This window comes from Triticum dicoccoides, chromosome 5A (genome assembly GCF_002162155.2).
Source record: "Triticum dicoccoides isolate Atlit2015 ecotype Zavitan chromosome 5A, WEW_v2.0, whole genome shotgun sequence".
NCBI lineage: Eukaryota > Viridiplantae > Streptophyta > Magnoliopsida > Poales > Poaceae > Triticum > Triticum dicoccoides.
Window position 1 is genome coordinate 608,697,802 of NC_041388.1, and position 25,132 is coordinate 608,722,933.

Here is a 25,132-nt window from a genome sequence, read left to right on the forward strand (position 1 = left end):
CTAGCTCCTGGATTGATTCAGCTAGCTACGACGACGGTGGTTCCGTATTTGGCCGTTTGGATTGATTCGAGCTAGTTAGTTTCGTGCAAGTCACCCTGGACGCCCGCGGCTCCGTATTTGGCCGTTTTATGCGCTGTTCGCCGGTTTCGTAGAAGCGAGCTAGCTGACCGTGGACATGGGCGAGAGAAAGAAAAAGACGTCAGGAAAAATAAATGAGTATTTAATTTTACAATTTAAGTTTGAGGAGTTTGTTCGGCTGCAGCTCAAACCAATCCTTAAAAAATGCGTTTCCACGAACTGAAAACGCTCCGCGGTTTAAAGGGTGTGTTAGAGACGCTCCTGCTCCTAGAAAATAACCGTACTAGTGAACACACGAGACGAACACATTGACCATCGGCGCTACTTAAAAAGGAAAAGATAAACAGCATCCTGCTGCGCGAAGCAAAAGCCGTACCAAACTAGACGTCCAAGCAACCGCTTCCCTCTCTTCTCTTGCTCTGCTCGTCTCCAGTCCACCCTGCTCGCATCGCACCGACCGATCCGATGGACCGCGCCGATCCCGCGCGGGGCCGCCTCGCCGTGCTCTCCTCCCACCTCCTCGCCGCCGGCGCGGACCCCGCGGCCGCGCTGGGGAGGTCGCCGGCGTCGGCCGCGGCCCCGGGGGCCCGCGCCGGCGTGCTCGCCGTGGTGGACTCGAGGACCGGGAAGCGGTACGAGGTCAAGGTTTCGGAGGACGGCACCGTCCGCGCCACAGACTTCAAGAAGGTATAAAACCAGCAGTCCAGCCTGATATTAGCTTGTCTTCTCCTGCGGCGGGGGGTGGCGTGAATCGATCTGTGCTGCCTCTGTCCGTAGCAGAGTGCTTGTGCTCTGCAGTTCGGTTGGCGGTGGGCTGGCCTTATGGATTCGGGATTGGATCAGGATTTTTATCCTACTCGTCGTAGCTAGGCGCATGTAATGAAAGAGCTTAAGTTTTGGTTGGTAGTTGAGGTTCCAGTCCAATAATTAGGATCTACTGTTGAACCTGTGATCAGATCAGATGATCCAGCAATTGATGAATTATTCTTTTGTAGAAATTGTAATTGAGGATGATAGATAGACGTATTAAATATTTAATTCGACCGAGCTCGTTAAATTTAATGCAATCGGGCCAACAATATATGGTTATTGTACGTGAGGTTGAAGTTGAGCTGATAATCAGTACAAGCTTGAAATTTGTTCTGATGGGTAATTGTTGCAATTAACAATGTTATGGCATGGTCTAGGAGAACTTGTCTAATTGACCGACATGTATAGCTTGGGAAGCTGGTAGCCGTAATTATTTCAGTAGAAATTGCCTATAGATTTCTGTGATTTTGCAGCACCAAATTTTAACAAAACACGCTATAAGCATTTTACTTTCAGTGACACCTTCTTTTTCAAGGAACTAGCAGGAGCTCTGCCTCAATGATCCTTCATTTGTATCATGAAACCAGATCGAAGAGGACAAAACTGATTGTCGTTGTGTTATGTTGTAGATTACCACTGGGAAAGATGACAAGGGTCTTAAGACTTACGATCCTGGTTATCTCAACACTGCCCCTGTGCGTTCTTCCATCTGCTACATTGATGGGGATGAGGGAATTCTTCGCTACAGGGGTTATCCAATTGAGGAGGTGGCCGAAAGCAGTTCGTTTGTTGAGGTCGCCTACCTCTTAAGTAAGTGTTTTGCAACTTGTATTCCTATTGAATTCCAGAGCATATTCGCTTTTTTTGTTGTAATCGTTGGTTAATGACTTGTGCGTTCACAGTGTACGGGAACTTGCCCACTCAGAGTCAACTGGCAGGCTGGGAATTTGCAATTTCACAGCACTCTGCTGTTCCTCAAGGACTCTTGGTATGCGTTGTCCCTTACCTTTTCTTTTAGAGTCTTGATATTACAATATATTAAGAATATCATGTAGGTTTCGGGCTTCGCTCTGATTACAAAGTGATGTATGGTGCTTTCTAATTTTGGCAGGATATCATACAATCAATGCCTCACGATGCCCACCCCATGGGTGTCCTTGCCAGTGCAATGAGCACACTTTCTGTCTTCCACCCAGATGCAAACCCTGCCCTTAGAGTAAGCACATTCTGAATGCACCAATTTAGGCAGATGATTATTCACATAGTTCTTACGCAATGCAATAGTATCCGTCAAACCCTTAAACTTTCACTGTTATAATTCTTGTTTGATAGTTTGTTGTACATGCATACTTAATTTTTTATTATTATGCTTAACAGTTTGAAGTTGATCTTTGACATATTCTACCCATACAGGGGCAAGATCTGTACAACTCAAAGCAGGTTAGGGATAAGCAAATTGTGCGAGTTCTTGGGAAGGTATGACTAATAATCTGATTATCTTCAGTTAGTGTAGTTTTTCAGGATACTCATCCAACTGATTAAATTATGTTGCCATGCTTAAAATATCCACGGATTCCGCACATAACCTCATGATGAAAGTTGCAACAACAGTACTTTCTGTCTTTAGTCATCTACGTGACTTAACTTTCTATATCTGACCATTTGTTTAGGCACCAGCAATAGCAGCTGCAGCCTACCTGAGACTAGCAGGAAGGCCTGCTGTCCTTCCTTCAAATAATCTTTCTTATTCAGAGAATTTCTTGTATATGCTAGACTCTTTGTAAGTCACATTACTTGATAATTATTTTCATTTGTTTTTCCCACATATATTGGCTAAATAATCCATTTGCTACATATTTTTCTATGTTTGTTGTGTTGCAGGGGTAACAAAGAATATAAGCCAAATCCCCGACTTGCACGGGTTCTAGATATCCTTTTTATTCTCCATGCTGAACACGAAATGAACTGCTCAACAGCTGCTGTTAGGCACCTTGCTTCAAGGTATCATGTCCTTCATTCTCCTCTCAAGTGCGAGTAGTAAATTGATGTCTAATTACCTATGATATCTGTATAGTGGTGTCGATGTCTTCACTGCTCTTTCTGGCGCTGTTGGAGCTCTATATGGTCCACTGCATGGTGGCGCAAATGAGGTAAATTATATCGAGCTCTGCATCCTCCTCGTTCATGAATTCAAGCTTATAATGTTTCTACATATTTGACAATCCTCATCATTAGTAATTCATTAATTAATCTAAGAAACAGCAGGACCTTGCCTCAGTAGCTTTACATGAAAAACCTTCTGAATCTTGCATCCACTTGTAAGGAAGTTTGTATTTTAAATAATCATTAACCTACACTTAAATCAGTTTTAGACCGTGTGTTCCACCTCTGGCCCTACCAGGCCCATTCAAAACCCAAATTGAAACCTAACAAAACTGAAAGTATGTGACTAGCAGTCTCATGCAGTTCTAGTTCATCCTATGTACCCGGCAGGAGCTTGCAACGGTTCCATGACGACCAATGCTCCAATTTCTTTTATGAAGAGTCTGATATCCATATCTCCCTGACCTTATCTACATTGCTCAATATCTCCTTAATTTGGAACTATCAAAACTAGTGCACACAGTATAACCAAGATTATTAGACCACAAGGAACAACTTATTAATGCGTCTATGGATTTTATTAGATTTGGTACCTGTAAAGTGTTTATGCATACTGGCAGGCTATCATTTTCTCCATGTAAAGCAGAATCCATTACTATCTATAATTTCGAAGGTGATTAATCTTTGCCTGATTCACATTGAAACTCATGAAAATGAATTCCTGAAGCAAGGCCCACCAACACATTTCTATGTGTTTCTGTTTCTCATCGTGGCGTCATGCAAGTAGATCCATCCTCCCAGGAATATCCTTCCAGCCCCACACCATGTTAGTTTTTAGGGAATGTATGTATTGTGAAGTCTTTTAATTTCAGAAACCTGCATCCTGGCCAAAAGAGATCAATGATTTGCATCTTACCATGGGACTTAGTGTTATGTTCTGTATGTCAGGCGGTACTTAAAATGTTGAATGAGATTGGAGCTGTGGAGAATATTCCAGATTTCATTGAGGGAGTGAAGAACAGGTGATAATACACAACTCCTGCTTGATTGATATTTTTCTTGTCTCCGTGATAGTCTTTTCAGTAGAATTTCTACTTCGATACCTTTTGATGTACCGTGGGACTTGTTTTACAAGCGATGTCTGTCATTTTCCAGGAAACGGAAAATGTCAGGTTTTGGGCACCGTGTGTATAAGAATTATGATCCTCGTGCTAAAGTCATCCGAAAGTTAGCAGAGGAGGTTTTCTCTATTGTTGGACGGGATCCTCTTATCGAGGTCAGCTATTCTTGATCTGTTTAACTGTAGAGAGGAAGATTTTCTGAGAACTTTACGAAACCTCCATTTATGTGGCGAGAGTTTGATCGGTGCTCTCATGTAATGAAACAGTGTTGCTCTGTTTATGCTGTGGGTGCTAAGTGTCAGTAACTTTGTCTATGAAACATTATGTTTCGCAAGTAACAGAGTAAAAGGATCGAACCATGCAAGATAGAAAATACAGTAAAAATATCTCTTTTCTACTGGGTGAAAATTGACTGAAAAATTGTGAGATAGATGAAGTGCAATTCAGATTATTTCCACTTTGGATCTGTTGACTGTTGAAAGGAACAAAAATAGTGGACCTAAGTTGTACGATTGTTCGCCATCTGTTCTTTTTATGACTGAACGAAAGCTGTGTGTTTTATGCTACTCTTGTTTGCTAATATCACAAATGGTAACACTTCAGGGTTTGACAATCGTTCATTTTGCTATTTAACTTCTTTTTCTTTAAACACCCTAGAGTTATGGTATCAACAAGGGCCTAATAATTATGTCGTTTTCTTTAAATGAGGATCCTAAACAGCTTGGCTATTGGTGGTCGAAACTGTAATCATGCGTTGCCGAATCAAACACATCCTTATGATGTTTTCTGATGCCATGCCAGGTTGCTGTTGCTTTGGAGAAGGCAGCACTGTCAGACGATTATTTTATCAAGAGGAAGCTGTATCCAAATGTGGATTTTTACTCAGGCCTGATTTACAGGTGTATCAGTTGTTTCTTCGAAACTGAGTCTACTTTCTATCCCCCGTGCACCCTATTTCTGTTATTGAATACTTACATTGTGACTCGTTGATTTTCAGAGCGATGGGATTCCCTACAGAATTTTTCCCTGTGTTATTTGCAATTCCTCGCATGGCTGGTTGGCTAGCACATTGGAAGGAGTCACTTGATGACCCTGACAATAAAATTATGAGGCCTCAACAGGTCAGTAGCTATCAACAGTTTTATGTAGAGCACTTCTTTTTGCTTGTTCTGAATTCGGGGACAACCATTTTTGTTTTGTTTGTCAGTCTATACTGAGCACCAGCTTAAGAGTTGCTATTATTCTTTGATCTGTAGTGTGAAATATAATGTTGTACATGCTTCTTATTCTTTTGAGTGTTGTTCGGTGGATCTAGTTTTCCCTGTGCTTTAGCAAGGACTTCTTATCACTGTGATACATGTTCCTTTATGCACCTTGAAACGATTTTGCTTATGCAGAAGTCAGTCAATGAATTCTAGTCATGTTTCACTTTATCTTGTCTTCCTATAGTATCCTGTTTTTTTTTCTGTCATATTCTCAAAATTAGTAGAACAAATAATTCTGTTAACATTATTTGAGTCATGCAGTTGCTAAAACAAACCATCTAAGACAGTAGTTAGTTACTCAGGCAGCCAGATCTTCTCATACTTGTGCAATGATTGCTTTGTCGGCGTTAATTTGTTTGCTATTTCTTCAGGTATACACGGGCGTTTGGCTGAGGCACTACACCCCTGTGAGGGAACGAGTGGCATCTAACCAGGGCGAGGAGCTCGGTCAGATCGCTGCATCAAACGCAACGAGGCGTCGCCGTGCTGGTTCTTCCCTGTAGAACAGCAGCAGGCACGGATGCATGGTGCAGCATCCAGCCCACGCAATAAACCAGGCTGCTGTCGTTGCCCCTCACAACGCCGCAGCGGCTCGAGTCCGGGAGCTGTTATCCTTCTGGTGTCACCAAGACACTTAGCAGTTGCCATGTAATAAACTTCTAGTAAAAGGCACGCTGTGGACACTATCTATGCACACACTTCCAGTTTCCAGCTTCATCTCTGCATGCATGCAATGTGAGCTCATGATTGGAAAAAATAATCATACTCCCTCCGTCCCAAAATAAGTCTTAACTTTAGAGGGAGTAGTTGATGGCATGTCGGTCTTCGTAAGAGTGTGCATATTAGTGCGGTGCGTAGGATTCGATCCCTGGCCAGCAATGAAAAATCATGCCATTTGACCGTTAGTTAACGCGCTATTTAGTTCTTTTTTACCTTGGGAAAAAGTTCCCTTTTTCAGTTAAAAACGTGTTACTATTTTATCGAACCTGGACGGACCAACGGTTGTACCGGTGCTCCAGCAGCCTGTTCGGTTCATTCGCCGGTCTAGGTTTTCAAAACTATGCTCTAATGATGTTGGATTTACAATCACACTGATGCGATTTATGTGCGTGGCGCTGACTGTGCTTCCGTTTGGCCAGACCGGTGGACTGTTCGTTGCTGCTCTTTCGGTGATGTTCCCTGTAGTTGGCAACGTTCTGGGTGTTGTGTTTGGTCGTTGCATGGTACTCACTCCGTTCGGAAATACTTGTCCTAGAAATGGTTGTATTTAGACTTATTTTAGTTATAGATACATCTATTTTATCCATTTGTCAGTATTTTTGGGATAGAGGAAGTAGGCGGTACTTCAATGAACTACGTGTGGTTGTTTGTGCGGGTTTGATTGCCGGGGGTGGTGCCTTCGTGGTCAAACCTGCAAAATCGCATACGGAGGACATGAATATAGCAAAGGCGTAGCGGAGCGCGCCATTCTGTCTAGTTCATTTTCGTATCATATGGTTACTGTCTTCAGTTTTTTGCTGTTGTAACTTGCTACCTTGCTCTGTTTTATATCTCTGTTTTTGGATCTGTGCATGCTATTTCCTTTCTGGATCACATCCCATGTCTTCTTGAGCAATAGTAATACACTGATGCAATGAGGAGACACACTGCTGACTCTCACTCGTTTGTTCCACCATTGATGTTTGTTCCAAGCTTGACCGGGTCAGTGTCGATCGTCGTCTTTTGTAGGCAGTACCTTTTGGGAATTATGCACCTCGTATTCCTTGCACTAGCTAATGATTTGTGCACTTTCTCGATGCAGGAGCAGTGGGTTAGGTTGGACCAATGACAGAAGTGGTGAGGCATTCATGTGGAAGTTTATCTCATTACACTGGACTAGAGTCAACGGCTGTTAACATGCTTCTTGATGTCGCCCGTTCCGAAGAAGCAAAGCCAAACAAATTCCTGCCTCCCCTTGGGCATCTAAGACCTGCATGCGTTCTTGTCGAGAGAGGATTGAGTATGTAGATATTTATAGATGTAGAATAGTAAGAAAGAGTCGCAAAAAAAAGCGAGGAAAATTATGAGGTGGAAACATTTAAGAACCTAGATGCACATAAGTAATTAGAGGTACTGCTCCGTCAAAACTTTACTACGAGACTTTGGGCATGATAGGTAGGCTGCATCAACCGATCAGGAATGTCATACACACAAGCTATGACTGTCTCGTTATCTGTATGCGCCCACCATATGTTAACATGAGTTGCTCCATTGCTTACAATGACTACTCTAGACGACCGTATATTAATATGAGTTGCTCCATTGCTTACATGACTACTCTAGACCAACACTGATAGAAAAAGGGCCTATAGTCCCGGTTCGTAAGGGCCTTTAGTCCCGGTTCCTGAACCGGGACTAAAGTGTCGGTACTAATGCCCCGACCCTTTAGTCCCGGTTCAATCCAGAACCGGGACTGATGGGCCTCCACATGGGCAGTGCGCAGAGCCCAGGCAGGAGACTCTTTGGTCCCGGTTGGTGGCATCAACCGGGACCAATAGGCATCCACGCGTCAGCATTTCTGTGGTTGGGGTTTTTGTTTTTTTTAAAAGGGGGGAGGGTTTGGGGGTTTTGGGGGGTTAATTTAGGTGTTTCATATATTGTGTTAGCTAGCTATAATTAATAGAGAGAAGTGTCCTCTCTTACGTCCGTGCTTGGTCGACGCTACGTACTATACATACGTATAGAGAGGACTAGACACGCTAGTTAGCTAGTAAGCAAACGAAGGAAACAGAAGATCGTCATGAACATATATGCATACAGAGAGAAGTGATATCGACCACCTCTCCTTCTCCGAGAGATTGGTCGAACAACAAGTTCTCGTATATCTATCCGACACTACCGGCTACATATATACAATAATTATCTCTTACAAATATAATCATACGGACTCATGGTCCACATAGTATTCTCCGTCTTCAGCGATCACTTGGTCAAGAAAGAATGCCGCCAATTCCTCTTGAATTGCTCGCATGCGAGCTGGTGCTAGGAGTTCATCCCGCTTCCGAAACATCTAATTTGAAGAAGGGGGTCAATACATATATATATATGAATGAATGAAACTCAATACAAATGATGGTAATAAAATAAAATTGTGAATATTGTTATTTACGTACTTCATATTGTTCGTCAGAGTACCCGCCCCGCTCACAGGTCGTGTGGCGGATGGACTCGCAGACGTAGTATCCACAGAAATCATTCCCTTGTTCCTGCCACAACCACTTTACAAGAAATAGAGGTCAATCAAACTGATAAGCAAGAATGCTAAATGATATTGATGAAACTAGCGCTTGAATCACTAGGAGATGCGCGGAACATGCTACTATAGTACTTACTTTCGGGTGTCTAATTTCCAGCTTCTTCGGCAGTCCTGGAACTTTTCTGGTGAATTTTCTCCAAACCCTGCCGGACAAAGAAAACAATTACTTGATATCAGGAAATGAACAAAGTTGCTGATATGGTGGATAATGATCGATTTAACTTACTTCTTGAGGATTTCAGTCATGTCCGCATACTCCTGGGGATCTTTTCGTTTAGAGTCCAAGACGGTTACTACTCCCTGCTCAAGCCTAATCTCTAGGAGAATATAGTGGAATCTGCACACGCATGCATAACTCATCAATTACATTACTATAATCTGGACTAATATATAAGGGAAACCGAATATGCACAAGACAGTAACACTCACTTGAAGTTGTAAGGAAAGAGTATTATATCTTTGTTTTCATTTTTTTTGAATGATCGTAGCAAGTTGGCCTTGGTATCTCCGGGACGATGTTCAACCTCAGTTGCACCTATGAGATATGTGTTAACGAACCCAATATCACCGATTTGTCTTTTCTTCAATTCGGCAATCTTCATTCTGCATAATATAGTGAGGATAATTATAAATACATGCAATGAAAGAGATGAGCTATATAGAGAGACTTAATGACAGAAGTAGTAGTACTTACAGACAGTAGCAGGTGATCGTTGTTTTATCGAGGGCCAATTGATTGAAAAACTGATAGAACTCCTCAAATGGAATAGGCAACAGTTCAATTCCAACGAGGTCATGCTCCGGTTTAACTCTCGCATACAAAGTACTCCTCCCCCCAGACTCTCTGCAGATTTTCAAGTACCAATCATGTAATCTTCGCATCATCGTTGTTAAAGATTTTTCATCTTTGACGAGAGGCTTCCCGTACTCGTATCTGTGTATCTGCACCTCCATGGGATCATAATGTACATCGTCGGGCAGGTAATCGTCAACATTGCCATAACCGGGCACCATCCTCGGATCGACGATGTCGCTAGGCACCTTGAGGGGGGGGGGCACGATTGCTTCGCTTGTTCGCCGAGCTGGGCAATTTGTTTCTGTACTTCCCGACCGCTCCGCTTCGGCCCATGTATTTGCAATAATGCGCTCATAGTTGCCTTTCGGCGGAGACTTGGGTGGTTTTGCCAGGGCAGCCATAGTGCACTTCACTTTCACCGGATCTACCTTCTCCTCTGGAGGTGGATGTCTCTTTGCTTTCAACCCTTGAAACCAGTCATCCACTTCGGTTTGCGCGATCTTCGCGTTCTTTTCCGGGGTCCTCTCGTATGGTAACTTCTCTGGAGTCTTCAAAGAAGGACCGAATCTGTATGTCCTCCCGCCTCTGGTTGTACTGCTAGACGCCGACCGAGCAGACGGAGCGGTTGTCTTCTTTACTTGCTTACGAGGTGGAGGAGAAGGACTACGACGCGCCGGAGCAGCTGGAGTGGCGGCAGGTCTCTTCCGCCCTTGCTGACGAGGCGGAGAAGGAGGAGGTTGGCTGCTCGGGCGCGTCGGCGCAGGCGGAGACGGAGGCGGAGTGCCGCCACGCGCCGGAGAAGGAGCCGGCCGAGGGCCCTGATCGTCACTCGCCGGAGGAGGAGGCGGTGGAGGAGGCGGAGTGCCCTGACTCGCCGGAGGAGGAGGAGGAGGCGGAGGCATCCAGTTCGGAAGGTTGATGAGCTCCTTCCGCCATAGGCATGGAGTCTTCAGAGCAGACCCCAGCTGAGTCTCCCCTTCACCCGTAGGGTGGTCAAGCTGGAGGTCCTCAAATCCCTCCGTTATTTCATCCACCATCACCCTAGCATATCCTTCTGGAATTGGCCAGCAATGAAAAGTTGCGTCGGGTTCAGTAGGATAAACAGAGCCAATAGCCGCCTTGACCTTCAAATTCATCCATTGCGTTATAAGGTGGCAATTTTGAGACTCCGTGATAGCATCCACGGGATAGCTGGCAGGAGCCGTCAAGGCATGCTCCGGCTGAAGCAGCTCGGTGGAAGCCACGCTGCTTCTGCGCTGAGATGGCGGGGTAGCTTCGGGGGAGGCTTCGGCAGTACGTTTGCTGCGATTTTCTTCTCGTTCCTCTATCGCGTCTACCCTTGCTTGCAGCGCCTGCATTTGGGTCTGCTGCACTTTTTTCCTCCTCTCATGGGATTTGTAACCGCCTGCGTCCGGAAACCCAACCTTTCACGGAATGGAGCCTGGCGTGCCTCGTGTCCGTCCAGGGTGCTCAGGATTCCCGAGGGTCATTGTGAGCTCGTCGTTCTCTTTGTCTGGAAAGAACGTCCCTTCCTGTGCTGCTTCGATATACTGCTTAAGCTTCCTGACTGGTATGTCCATTTGATCATTCGTCCAAATGCACTTCCCTGTTACAGGGTCCAAGGTTCCGCCAGCCCCGAAGAACCAAGTCCGGCAACGGTCTGGCCAGGTAATTGTCTCTGGTTCGATCCCTTTATCAACCAGATCATTCTCAGTCTTGGACCACTTAGGCCGGGCTACGAGGTAGCCACCTGACCCCGTGCGATGGTGAAGCTTCTTCTTCGCAGCATTTTGCTTGTTTGTTGCCGGCATCTTCTTACTCTTTTCCGATGTCTTGTGGGCCACAATGCGGGCCAGTGATCTCTGATCTTCTCATATCTGCCCTTGAATTCTGGTGTCTCATTATTTTCGACAAACTTATTCAGCTCTTTCTTCCACCTCCTGAATAGTTCTGCCATCCTCTTAAGAGCAAAAGACTTGATTAATTTCTCTTTAACTGGGTTCCCTGGATTATCCTCTGGCGGTAGGGTGAAATTTGACTTCAGCTCAGTTCAAAGATCATTTTTCTGCATATCATTGACATAAGACACCTCAGGGTCTTCTGTAGCCGGCTTAAACCATTGTTGAATGCTTATCGGGATCTTGTCCCTAACCAGAACCCCGCACTGAGCAACAAATGCGCTCTTTGTCCAGAGGGGTTCAATCGGTTGGCCGTCGGGCGCAATTGCTATGATCTCAAACTTTTCATCCGAGCTCAACTTTTTCTTCGGGCCTCGTCTCTTTACCGAAGTTGTGCTCGATCCGGAGGGTTAGAAAAAAGAACAAAGACTTAATTAATATGTGTACATACCAAAACAATGAATGCATCAATCAGCTAGTCAGCACAGGCTTAACTAATATATATCCCCTGGGCTCACGAACCAGGACCAATGCTCACATTGGTCCCGATTCTAGACTGAACCGGGACTAATGGGCTGACCCGGCCTGGACCATAGCCCTGTTTTCTACTAGTGCAACGCAAACCTTAAAGCATCTTTAAGCACGTAAAATAAATATAGACATATCCAAGGACTCGTGCAACCTTTTTTCATCTAGACTTTAACATAAAGAATATACAGTCGTACATACAGTGGGATCTGTAGTCAATTACTCCCTCCGTTCCAAAATGTAGTGCGTATAGATTTTCTCAAAAGTCAAACTTTGCAAACTTTGACCAAAAAACTATTTATATCTATAATATAAAATATATAAAATACAAAACTACATCTTATGATGAATCTATTGATATATTTTTGGCACTTTATATGTCAATGTCTTCCTCCACAAACTTAGTCAAACCTCCAAGGTTTGACTTTTCAGAAAATTTATGTGTACTGCATTATGGAATGGAGGGAGTAGTAAACAATGGGGTTTTTATTAGTTAAAAAGATGACCGCTTTGCAAAAGAAAATGACTGGCCGTATACCATCTGATAGTCTTGCCAAAAAGGGATGACCTCACTAGTAGTTATGCCATCTACTTTGGTTTCTACTTTGTCTATAAATAAAGCGAGGCGAAAGCCTGTTTCGATATACGAACACATTATTGTTGTTAGGATATCTAGTAAAACATTTGCGATTATCGCCATATTAGTTGAAATTTACAAGATCTCTCAAAAACTATGTGTCAAGGGATTTGATTGCTCTAATACGTCGACATTGGATCATTAATTTTTTAATTACATACCATTCCTTGTTCCTTCCAGAATCGGAAAGGGCAATAAAGAGCCTACGTCCATTGACGTTCAAAGGCACTGAGGCTCCGAATGTTGATGTTGAATTGGCTGCAGAGTTCAATTCTTTTGATCATTCAATTTCATTCTCTGAACATTATTTTCTCTGCTTTGACGTTCATTCTGAGGCTATTCCGAGATATTTGAAAATTGTTCTTGGCAAGAAGGGACAAAACTAATTCATCCAGCTGCATCCTAACTTAATATAAGGTGTTTTTTGACGATGTGATAGTGGCAGTTGTCGCTTGAAAGAGGATGAAGCAAAATATGATCACAAGCTATTGATAATGGTGGAGAATTGGAGTAGAAGCAGAGAAAGAAAGGAAGAAAAATAAAACATTTTGCGGTCCTCCTCGTCCTTTGGGTCAAACTTTGACCTTCAATTAGATTGACAAAAATAATTTATACACTGGAAAAGTAATATCATTGGAAACTTCTTTCAAATACGAATCCAAAAATATAAGTTTTGTGACATACTAACCAGTTTTATCAAAGGCTCACGGACATCGTGACACACACAATCTCTGATGTAGTCACGACGTGAGTTACCTGAGAGTTTAATATCGAGGACTTCTGTAATTAGCCGTTGACATGCAAAGAAATTAACCTAGTTGTTGATGTTCAATTTGTTGTAGAGTTTAGTTTTTTCGACTAGTCAGTTATGTTTTGTAAGTATCTCTACTCCTAAGGGAGCAATTGGTAGTCTCGCTTCCAGGTTTTTTTTAGTCCCGCCTTTCACGGTTTTTTTTTCGTCCTAAAAAAATCTACGAAATTTCGTAGGTTAACCAAGGAAAACTCCCACCTTCCAGGTTTTTTTTCGTCCCACCTCCCATGGTTTTTTTGGTACCTCGTCCCACCTCACACTAAGCTGTCACGAGCCGCAAAAACCACCTACCTTAGCCAAATCAACAAATCTCTCTCATTAATGCAATTTTCTTTAGGAAACAAATAATAGATTCTTTCCTACCTTAGCTAAATCAACGGATCTCTTCTATTAATGCAATTTGCTTTAGCAAACAAATAATAGATTCTTTCCTACCTTAGCCAAATCAACGGATCTCTCCCATTAATGCAATTTGCTTTAGCAAACAAATAATAGATTCTTTTCTACCTTAGCCAAATCTACGAAATCTCTCTCATTAATGCAATTTGCTTTAGGAAACAAATAATAGATTTTCAGGAAACAAATAATCTCTAATCTCTAATAATTTCTACTCCTAATGAAGCAGTTGGTAGTCTCCTCCCACCTTTCATGGTTTTTTTTGGTACCTCCTCCCACCTTCGCTGGTTTTTTTCGTAGATTTTTTTCGTCCCCTCCCCTCACTTCATCGGTTTATTTTCGCGTCACCCTCTCACACAACGAAAGAAATCTAAACAGATCAGAACTTTCCATACTGGCGCAAGTTATTTAGTAATGTAGAATCAATCACGAACAATCTCTAAAGATCAAATCTAAATTAATTAACCTTACCTTAAATCACTCAATTACATTAATTAGAAAACAAATAATTGATTTTCAAAAAATCGCTCAATCACGTAAACCTTACCTTAACTCACGGATGGTAATCAATCTCCAAACAAAGGAAACAATACATCGAGGGAGCAGTAAATAAACTCCCTTTCTTATGACATGTATATGACCTTTCCTTCCCTCTACGTTGTCGAGCGTTCTTGATTCTCGAGGCCGATGCTTGGCCTGCGTCACTGGGTCGCGACAGTGCTGGAGGACGAGGACGGCGAGGCTGGGTGCCGCGGCACCGCGTTGGCCGCGACCGGTGAAGGGGGCAAAGAAGGGCGGCTTCCCTGGCCCTGGCCATGGCCGTGACCCTGGGAGTTGGTGCAGTGGAAGTGGCACTTGAAGGACACGGCGTGGGTGGCCGACGCGCAGACGCGCTTGGAAGCGGGCCCGTGGCCTGTGCCGGACGGCGCCGACGCCGACCCGGGCCACCTCCTCCGCGTATTCTTGGAGGTGTGGCTGGCCGATTTACATGAAATTAATTTCCTCAGTTGTGGTGGCAAATATAATACACATAATCCATATTGTTATGTACTAGCGTGTGTGTGTGAAATAGATGGATTATGGTCCCGTACCCAATAAGATGGATATGTGTATGTGTTAGAGAGAGAGAGAGGGAGAGGGGGAGAGAGTGAGGAAGAGGGAGGCAGAGAGTGTGTGTGAGGAATTGATGGTAAAAAGGTCGCCAATGTCACTTGATATATATGAGAATATTAATATTGAACTTTTAAAGTTAATGTGGCCCCGTTGCAACGCACGGGTGTTTTTCTAGTTCTTCCTAGTGCGTCAGTTTTGATATTGCTCAGATGAACTTATAGTAACATTTTCTTTGCATGAAGGGACGACCACTTCATCTAGCCACATCAATCTTCTTAATTTGGACTGGTGAAAAAATGGGTCAAGCGTAAAAAAACGTTTGAAGCACTGTTTAGATTTCTAGAAAGAATGCATATCTTTGGGCTGATCAGTATTCCAGCATTATAGGAGTCTCAGACTAGCTAGCTCTAGGTAATCCCACTGATGCAGTCCACTAAAGCCAGACCAAAGGGGAGTGAGGGCTTTTGGCGGCCGCGCTACAGGCAGGCCACTATCCCGACCATTTGTTTGGGCTTGGGGATCTGTAATGTGTCAGTGTGTGGCAGGCTTGTCCCAGGCCTACTACCTGAAATACGGTCTGGGATACGGCTATCCGACGCCTAGGCGTATCCTGTTCTGCCCATACTACTTACCTGCTCATGCGCATCCAGAAAGACTGGCCCATAGGTGCTGGTTCGAAACGGCACAGGTGAAGCGATCCCATCCCAACTCCATCCTCCCTGGCTTACCGTGTGGACTAGACCAGAGCTCCTGTCCCAGTGATGCCCCCCCTGCCTGTGCGGTGGTTACCGTTGGCGACCACGCTCCCCTTTAGCTGTGGCCCGAAGACCGGTTGCAGCCTCAGGGCCTCACCCTCCCTCGGTTGCCACGACCGAAGCGACGGCCGGAGCGCTCGTCCTCTTCCACTACGGCGGCCAAATCACCCGGATCCAGCGTCATCTTCCACTCCGGCAGCCGAATCAGCTCGAGTTTGCGGAACACCGGATCTGCTCAGGATGAGGTCCTCGTCCAAGGATCTGTCCGGGAAAAGACATTTCTTCCATTGTTTCGGTGAGGCAGGATCACACATTCTGTACTTATGCTTTTTCTCCTAGCTGGTGTTCATGTGTTTTAGAGTTGCATGTTTTGGGCGATTTTAATTTTGTTCCTTACTATTGCTTTGGCATGGCTGATTTGGCTGCATGGATGGATCGAGATGTAAATCATTTGTGTTGATGAACCCATAATAGAGTGCTCTCTGATAGTCTGTGCATTTGCGATTTTCTTTTGCAGATCCTAATTTGCTGTGATGTTTTTTAGACGATGTATGTGACGGATAATCATGAGGGGAAAATGTTATTCATGCCCATGCGTATTTGCCAGATCGGCTTAATTTTTTACAACATGTTTTTTGGGGGGTGCTAATTCATACAGTTTCAACTTTTTGCACTGCATGTGTTATTAAACTTTGATTAGTGATTATTCTTAACGAACTGTTCAAATTGAGATAGTGTAATGATGCACGGTTTACAAGCTGTCCTATTGACAACTGTTGCTGTTTCATATGGATTTTGAAATGGTATAGTGTAGGATCTCGAATGCACTGATATGGATATCCGTATCGGGCCAATACGGATACGTAAATTCACCATTTTCAAAAAGTGCCAATACGGATACATTGTAGGTACTCAAAGCAATCTAGAGGAGATGAGAATGACAGATCTTCAGAGATCAGAGAAAAAAGAAGAGGAGATAAGCTTGGCTGGGCAGGAGAAATGGAGAAGAGAAGTGTCCATACATGGCTGTTGGTGAGAGGGGACGTTGGTGAGAAGGAGGAGGAGCTCATCGCCGGCTAGCCGCCACTGCTGCTGGCCCTGGGACCTGGGTGAGGAGCCACTGGCGACACAGCCGCCGCCTGGTGTGAACATGGGAGGGAGGAAAGACGCTGTGACGGAAAGGATGGGGGCATCGGGGCACTAGGGTTGCTGGTTGCTTCTTAACTGGGCTGAGCGGGCTCTTATCTGGGCTGGAAAAGTATCAAAAACGTACTGGTGAAATATCTTAGAGTACCGTAATTGTTTTAAATCATTTATTCTCAGATACTCCAGCGATACGTATCGGGGGCGTATCGGAGGATTATCGGTATCGATACGATATCCGATACGGATTCGCTGGTCGGCTAAAGTATCCGTGCATTCGAGTGTAGGATTGACCACTAAATTTGTTTTAGTGTGCGCTAGACTTTTGGTGGTACTAGTAATAATGTACGTGTAGTGCACGTTTATATTAGGTAGTATATTAGTTGCACATTATATTAGGTAAGATATATCTGTTGCACGTTGATATTTTGGTAAGATATCAATTACTTTTTCGCAGAAATGGTGGGATATTAATTACATGACAGATTTCATGGGATAATGTTGAGTCAAAACGTGTTTATAACCAATGGCAGTGGTGGGTAATTAGAGCGTTAAACATGTTTGGTGCTAAACATTGGAGCGATTTGAACCGCTAAATAACATGATTTGACGGCTGAGATGGTTTGGATCTGCCCTTTTGGGTCTTTTTATATTGGTATAGATAGTATAGGATTTTTTGGTCCTGGATTGTGAAATTCTGATGAACTATGGGTCACTGAATTTAAGATAATTTAGAGTTCAGACAATAACTATGTCTCACTGAATTTAGGATAAATTAGAATTCAGAGCAAACACATGCATCAACCGCTCAAATCAGATTTCAGAAATAATCTGGGATAGGATAATTTCAGTTGATTTAGGGTTCACGCTGTTAATCTTTGTTCTGCTGGTTATCAGACTATAACTCATGTGCATGCTTACCTCCGTTAACATGTAGCCATGAGAAATCCGTTAATATGTAGCCTGAGCGCTCCTGCGACCGCCATGCTCGCGCGTGGCCGTCCGGCCGCCGCCGGCCTGATCTCCTAGCTCTCGCCTGCTCCGCGTCCGGCAAGACCAGATCCAGTACCCTTGTCCCGCGCTCTGTCTTTTCCGCGAGCTCCCCTGCTCCTCCGTCTAGTGCTCTGCCTCCTTGGTGATTTCCGGCGATTTCCGGGTGACTGGCGTCATGCCGCTTCTTCTCCTCCCCTTCCTTCTCTGATCTCCTATCTCATCCCTCGTCTCCCGGATTCCCTTCTCCTCTGTGTCTCCTATCTACTTCCCCTTGTTCCCTCAATCCATCTTGCTCATCCAGATCCCCTTTTGTTGCTTCTCTGCTTCTTCCCTCCCCGTGATACTCACTGCCCTCCGATTCTGTTAGTGACCTGCTGCTGCTCTCCACTTTCGCCACAGATCCAGAGCTTCTGCCCAACGGCCTTATTTTCGCAGATCTGGCGTCTCCTTGCTGTGGGTGACCCCGGGCTCGCGCCGAGCCAGGAGAGTGGGGTGAGGAAGGCAGAGTTATTTGTCTCGATTCCAGATATCTTTTGGGCGCTATGAGGGCCATTGCCTAGAACTGCCGAGGTATGGGCAGAAGCCTTGGCAGTGAGAGGATGCTCTATATTTCCAACTTGATGCGGTCTACGAAGACACAGGTAACATTTGTTTCAGAAATCAAGTCTTCTAAAGTCCGTTCTGTCGATCTTGTTAATAGGTTTGATGTTGCCAATGGCTTTGTTGTTCCTTCTAGAGGTGCCTCAGGTGGCCTTTGGCTTATGTGGACCGATGAGCTCAAAGTTTCTGTGCATGCTGCTGCTTTTCACTATATTTTAGCAAATGTAGTTCATGCAGCTTCAGGGGTCAACTTTTGTCTTATTTGTATATATGGCGACCCGTATCACAGGCAGACTAATGCCATCTAGGACCAAGTTGCTGATTTTGTCTATGATAACCTAGGAAAGCCCATGGTTTGTATAGGGGACCTTAATGATATCCTTTATGATGTGGATGCGTGTGATGGTAATATCAACTTCTATCGTATGAATGCTTTCAGGTCTCTTGTTAAAAATTGTGGGCTGTTTGATATTGGTTATAGTGGTCCTGCTTATACTTGGCGTGGTAGGCAACATACTTCTAAGCCCATTCATAGACGTCTTGATCGATGCTTGGTCAATTCTGATTGGTGCGCTTTTTATCCTAATACTAAAGTGCTGAATCTTCCTATTATTCTTGGTGACCATGCTCCCATTTTAATTTCCTCGGAAGGTAAACTTGTTAGGCCTAGACAATCTTTTAAATTTGAAAACTGGTGGCTTATGGAAAAAGATTTTCACTCTTTTGCTAAAAATAATTGGATTTCTAGTTCCCTGACCTCTTTTGCTGCAAAGTCATCTTCTTTGGCAGGATCTTTAAAAGTCTGGTGCAAGAAGAAAAAACCTCTCCAACAAGAACTTGCTGAGCTAGAATCCAGAATCAAGGATTTGCAATAGCTGCCTCTCCACCAATAGGACCATGTTTTGGAAAGTACTCTTACTAATAGGTATGAACTTACGCTTTCCAAACTCAATCAGTTTTACAGGCAAAGAAGTAAAAAGTCTTGGGCTGTAAAAGGTGATCGCAACACAAAATTCTTCCATCAGGCTGTGCTCAAACGTAGAAAAAGAAATACTATTTGTTCTATCAAAGATGAGCATGACAATATTCATTTCAAACCGGAGGCCATGATGCAAACGTTTATTAATTATTTCAGACACATATTTTCCTTTCCTAACACTTATGCTGGCAGGCTTTTTTCTTCCCCTATTTGGACTAATGACAACAATGATCCTACTTATTCTATTCCAGACAAGACTGAACTTTTGCGGATTCTTAAAGACATGAAGCTTAATGCTTCTCCTGGTCCTAATGGGTTCAATGTAGAATTTTATTTAGCTACTTGGGATTGGATTGGGGATGAGGTAACTCAACTTGTCACTCACTTCTATAATACTGCTACACTTCCCCCTCACATCAATGATACCAATATTGCTCTTATCCCTAAGAAGTTGGTTCCTCTTGTGCCCATGGACTACCGTCCTATTACTCTTTGTAATGTGCTTTATAAAATCATTGCTAAGTCTCTTGCGAATAGACTTAAGCATCATCTTCCTGATTACATTGACCAAGCTCAACAAGCATTTATTGAGGGTAGACGTATTAGTGACAACATTATCATTGCTCAGGAAATTGCTCACTCGTTTTCTCTTAAATCCTGGAAATATGATGCCTTTATGCTTAAGATTGACCTTGCCAAAGCTTTTGATCGTTTAGAATGGAATTTCATTGTTTCTGCTCTGGCTTGTAAAGGGCTGCATGGTCATTTTGTTAATTTAGTTCATGCATGCATCTCATCTCCCTCATTCTCTGTTCTCATTAATGGCCAGCCCTCTCCTAAATTTAAGAGCTTCAGAGGAATACGACAAGGCTGTCCCATGTCTCCTTACTTGTCTGTTCTTGCAATTAATGAACTTTCCATCTTGCTTAACAAAGCTTTGCAGGCTAACCAATTGGAGGGAATTTCTCTTGGACCAAACTGCCCCTCTGTCCATTCTCTTCTATTTGCAGATGATCTTCTGGTGTATGGGCACGCTACTTATCAGGAGGCTCAGACGATGGCCAGTATTATTCAACACTTTTGTGCTCTTTCTGGTCAAACTCCTAACTGGAATAAATCTGCCATTCTCTTTAGCAATCATGTTTCTCAGAATATTATTAATGATATTAAGCAAGTCTTTCCTGTTGCTAATCTTGATGCTAATTTCACTCATCTTGGTCATCCTCTAATTTTGCCTGCTAAGAATAGGGGTGCTGCTTATAACTTTGTTTTGGATAAATTTTTAAATAAGCTCCCCTCTTATAAAGCTAACATGCTATCTCATGCTGCCCATCTTGAACTTATTCGCTCTGTCTTTTCTGCTATCCCTGTTTACTATATGGCAAACATTCTGTTTTCAAAAAAATTTATTGCCAAGCTCACTTCTATCATTAGGAATTTTTGGTGGACAGGGATTGGAGAAACAGATTCTAAGAGGAGTCTTTGTCTCAGAGCATGGAAAGATATTACCAACTCCAAGTCTGAAGGTGGTCTTGGAATCAGAAATCTAAAAGCCGTCAATGAGAGTCTTATTCTTGCTGCGGCTTGGAGGTTAGCTAAAAACCCCTCCTCCCAATTATATTGTGTTCTTCAAGCCAAATATTTTTCTACCACTTCTATTTGGAAAGCTACTAATGATCCACCTAAATCTGCCTTTTGGTCTTCCATTTTAAAAATGCTTCCTAAACTTAAAGAGCATGCCTTCTATCAACTCACCCAAGGTAATATTTCTATTTGGAGCATGCCTTGGTGCAATCTTTGGAACTCTATTCATGATTTTCTCATTCCTCAACCATCAGGCTTTATTTGTCCCTCCTTGGTTAGGGATCTTTGGCAGCCTGGGCAAAGGCAATGGAACCGTCAGCTCATTTTCTCTCTTTTTCAGCAACCTTTGGCTACTCAGATTATCAACATTGATATTCTCGATGATGATAATGCTGATATTCTTTGTTGGCCTTTGGCTCCCAATGGTATTTGCTCTTCCAAAGCTGCTTATAAACTTTGCTTACAAGACATTCATACTAATCCTAGAACTGCTCCTCTGGATGTTCCTTTGGATTTGAAAGCTTTTCTTAAAACTATTTGGAAGCAGAAAGATTTATTACCCAAGGTTAAAACTTTTGCTTGGAGGATGCTTAGCAAAGCTTTGCCCACAGGAATGAGAGCAGGCCATTTTTCTATTCACATTTGGCAGAATTGTTGTAGATGTGCTCACCAAGAAGATGAGTTTCACCTTTTCTTTCTTTGTGACTTTGCTAGAGCGGCCTGGTTCTCTGCTCCTTGGTTTCTTAGATCTGACATCCTTGTGCAAGGTCACTCTTCAATGCATTCCCGTCTGATTCACTTTGCTTCTATGGGCCATCCTTATGCATCTTTGCAAAATATTTTCAATTTTATGTGGTGCATTTGGAAGGCTAGAATGATTTCCTCTTTGAGAGGAAATTTTCTTTTCCCTACCAAATTAAAATTGCTGCTACTAGTTTGAATAATATTCTCCAAGAGGAGATTCTGCCTTCTACTAATATTCAGTCTTTGCAGGCTTCTCAACCTGATAATTCTCCTCTTCCTAAGCAAGGCAATACTCTCAAATCAGACCTTCTCATTAATGGTGCTAAAGTGTTTTCTGATGCTGCTTTCAGAACTTCTAGAGTTCCAGGATTTCAGCAAGGTCAATTGCGCACAGGTGTGGGAGTTTACTTTTGTCTTCCTTCTTCTAATAGGGAAATAAATATTTAGGTTCAAGCTTCAGGCCCTTCGATGGACACTCCTCTTCAAGCTGAAGCAATTGCTCTTGCTTGTGCAGCTCAATTGGCGGCTTGCCTTAACATTCAAACTCCTACTTTTTTAACTGATTCTCTTTCTCTTGCCACTGTTGCTGCTGCCAGGAATATTACTCACTCTTCCACTCCTTGGAATATTAGAAAAGAAATGGCTTCTTTTGTAAACTCTACTTCTAATCTTAATCCCCAAGTTTTTCATATTTCTAGGAATTTGAATGGGGTGGCTCACAATTTAGCTCATCAAGTTTTTCAAATGGCTGGAGGACCTACACTCAATTGCTCTTCTCACTCTCATGTCATTGAATCATGTCCTTTAGCTGCCTCTCTTGTTGATTTTAATTTTGTAGGAATTCAGCTTCATAAGGTGTATTGCTTTTAGGAGAAAGTTGATAGCTCTGGGAAGTTCCTCATCTCAACATGATATGATGGTCTATGCTTGATTGTTGGAAAGAAGGAGATTGTTGTCAAAGCTGGAATTTTCTTTTCCCCTTCTCTTCCTTTGTTTCTTAGGACATGTTGTTCTTCAGCAAGGATCTTGTTCCTTGCTCTCTCATATGTCTTTATTCAGCTCTTCTTTCTTTACATCTGCAGTTCTTCTTTCTCTTTATTCTAGCAGATGGTGTAATCTCGACTGTAAAATGTTCTGTGAGCTGAATATATTGGTATCTTTGGGTGCCTTTCTCTGTTCAAAAAAAATGTAGCCATGAGAAATGATTCTTCTCCACTTGTCCACTAGTGTCATGGTCACCAGGCACGTACGAGTTTCTTGTAATCCGCTTACCAATGCACGACATGTGTCGGAGTAAATGACCACGGATAGTCACATCGGCCCTCCTTGATAAATGCTTACCTCTGCGCCCCTCAAAGCACCGAAGATAAGCATCCGCCTTTAGGGGGCCGGCTGGTCCAAACGACCGGATGCTGGAAGGCGGCGGAGCCCAGAGGACAGCCGTGAGGTGGGCCGACTCCTAGCAGGCGGCCTCCATGGAGGCCGGCTCCTGGCAGTCGGCCCCTCGTTCCCTCAAAGTTAGCACGCCTTTACGACGACGAGACGGGGCGTGGCTACAGTACAACCTGCCATCCTCGAATCCAGGGCGGAACGTGACCACAGTGTCCCGTACCTGGCAGGCACCCCCTGACCGGTGCGACACTGTTGCCATGCAGCCCATGACATCACCTACGGCCTAGGGTGCGGCGCCCCGACGACGGGCTGTCGGTACGACCCGCAGGTGGCGGGCCCTACCTGTCTGTGAGAAGCCAAAAGGCGGCGGACCCTGACCAGTTGGCGCGGGGGAGGCCGATTCCTAGCAGGCGGCCCTCCCCCTTCCTCAAAGTCTGTGTGTCATTAACCAGAAGAGACGGGGAATGGCTACAGTAAACGCCCGCTAGGCGGCGGCACTGTAGCCATGCTCCCCCCGGCAAAGCACACATCATCAGCGGCGTTGCCATAGTACTAAGCAGCCGGTAGGACCCGCCAACAGCGGGTCCAGCCTGTCGGCCAAGTACAAGACAACCGGTGGCACCCACCAGGCAGCGGGCCCCAGTAGCCGGCGGAGAAGCCGGCCACCGGAGACACTAACGGCTAGGCCCTACGCCTAGCTAGATTACCATTGTACCCCTGGGGTAGGCCTATATAAACCCTCCAAGGCACCCATGCAAAGGGTTCAGCTTCTTAGATAGTACATATACATAGAAATAGGAGTAGAGCTAGCCTTGTCCTTCTTCCTCCTCTAGCCAAACAGCTTAAGGAGCAAGCTTGTAGCTACTTGTTGAGAAAGTGATCATATGAAGACCCCACAGAACAGGACTAGGGGTGTATTCTCCTAGGAGAGCCCCGAACCTAGGTAAGATGCGTCCGCGCACCTATCTACGCCTTATCCCGTTTCCAGGCACCGGCGACGTATTACTTTCTCCCACCATGATAAGTCATCCTTTGACATATGTTGCATGACACCCCCGACAGCATGGCATCCCAAAACTGATGAAATGACAAGGCTGGTCATAGCTTGACTAGGGTGCTCAATATTGTCACTAGGGATGAGTGCAATTGACGTGACCATATAGGTAGTACATGCAGCAGGGTGCGGCATGGGCTGCGACCTGGCATGCGCGCGGGCGGTCGTGCAAGGAGCCGCCTGTTCTGAAAATCTAGCAGCGCAATCTGGCCTACGCATGCTTCTAAACACCAAAAAATTGTTCAGTTTTCCTGTTAGTTTCTTTTGGGCGTGCATGGAGTGTCGAAAATCAGAAGATATGGGATTTTTTGGTTAAGGAATCACACAACAAGTTCAATCTAGTATATGGTTAAAATGGCATGCTTTGGTTAAGGAATCACATAGCAAGTCCAATCTAGTATATGGTTAAAATGGCATGCTTTGGTTAAGGAATCACACAACAAGTTCAATCTAGTATATGGTTAAAATGGCATGCATGGTTTGTTCATCTCCGGCTTGGACCACACCGGGCTCGGCTGCTCACTGTGCATGCACGCCGTGCAGTCGGGCTAGCTGTAGGACAAGACAACTGATGGGAGGACAAAAGATGTTCAAACTTCACGGTGGTGTTGTGACCGCGTGTAGAAGAAAGAGGAGTGGAGACATTGCCCGCTGTGCAATAAGCATACACCTCGCCCGGGCATGCGTTGTAAAACGTTCTCTTTCTTTTTTAAGAACGTCGGCCTTTATTGATTAAGCAACAAACTTACACAGAGTCTCCCGGATGCAATCCGGAGCAGAACGGAACAAACAAAAACTAGAAGAGTTCAAACAAGCTCTAGCTAGGATATAAGCTAAAACATTACATTGCCGACGAACATGCTGAAAGCGAGCGAAAGAAAGACCGCTAGCCAAGAACTTCACCTTCAAGAGAACAGATCCCACAGCCGAGCGATCAGTGAGGGAAAACGAGAGACGCTGCACCATCGATAGACAATCCGTGTTGAATGAGACATTGGTGAAGCCCTCCTCCCGAGCCACAGAGACAGCCCGTCGAA

General features: G+C 44.1%; 1 protein-coding gene across 1 annotated transcript; it reads left to right on the top strand.

Annotated features, from left to right (window-relative positions):
• Positions 1 to 461: 461 nt before the first annotated feature.
• On the top strand, positions 462 to 6,174 carry LOC119303358 (citrate synthase 3, peroxisomal-like). The gene is made up of 13 exons (XM_037580480.1): positions 462 to 765; positions 1,518 to 1,698; positions 1,791 to 1,876; positions 2,000 to 2,104; positions 2,302 to 2,364; positions 2,559 to 2,668; positions 2,770 to 2,889; positions 2,963 to 3,038; positions 3,940 to 4,013; positions 4,147 to 4,267; positions 4,914 to 5,011; positions 5,110 to 5,233; positions 5,749 to 6,174. The coding sequence occupies exons 1-13, from the start codon at positions 544 to 546 to the stop codon at positions 5,878 to 5,880; spliced, it is 1,512 nt and encodes a 503-aa protein (XP_037436377.1). The 5' UTR covers positions 462 to 543; the 3' UTR covers positions 5,881 to 6,174.
• The last annotated feature ends 18,958 nt before the right edge of the window (positions 6,175 to 25,132 follow it).

What these genes read in the sequence shown, in the direction of transcription:
- LOC119303358 (XM_037580480.1), top strand. Translation starts at nt 544, where the DNA reads ATGGACCGCGCCGATCCCGCGCGGGGCCGCCTCGCCGTGCTCTCCTCC. An exon ending in TTGTGCGAGTTCTTGGGAAG is followed by an intron (nt 2,365 to 2,558) that starts GTATGACTAATA and finishes CCATTTGTTTAG; the next exon opens with GCACCAGCAATAGCAGCTGC. An exon ending in ATTGAGGGAGTGAAGAACAG is followed by an intron (nt 4,014 to 4,146) that starts GTGATAATACAC and finishes GTCATTTTCCAG; the next exon opens with GAAACGGAAAATGTCAGGTT.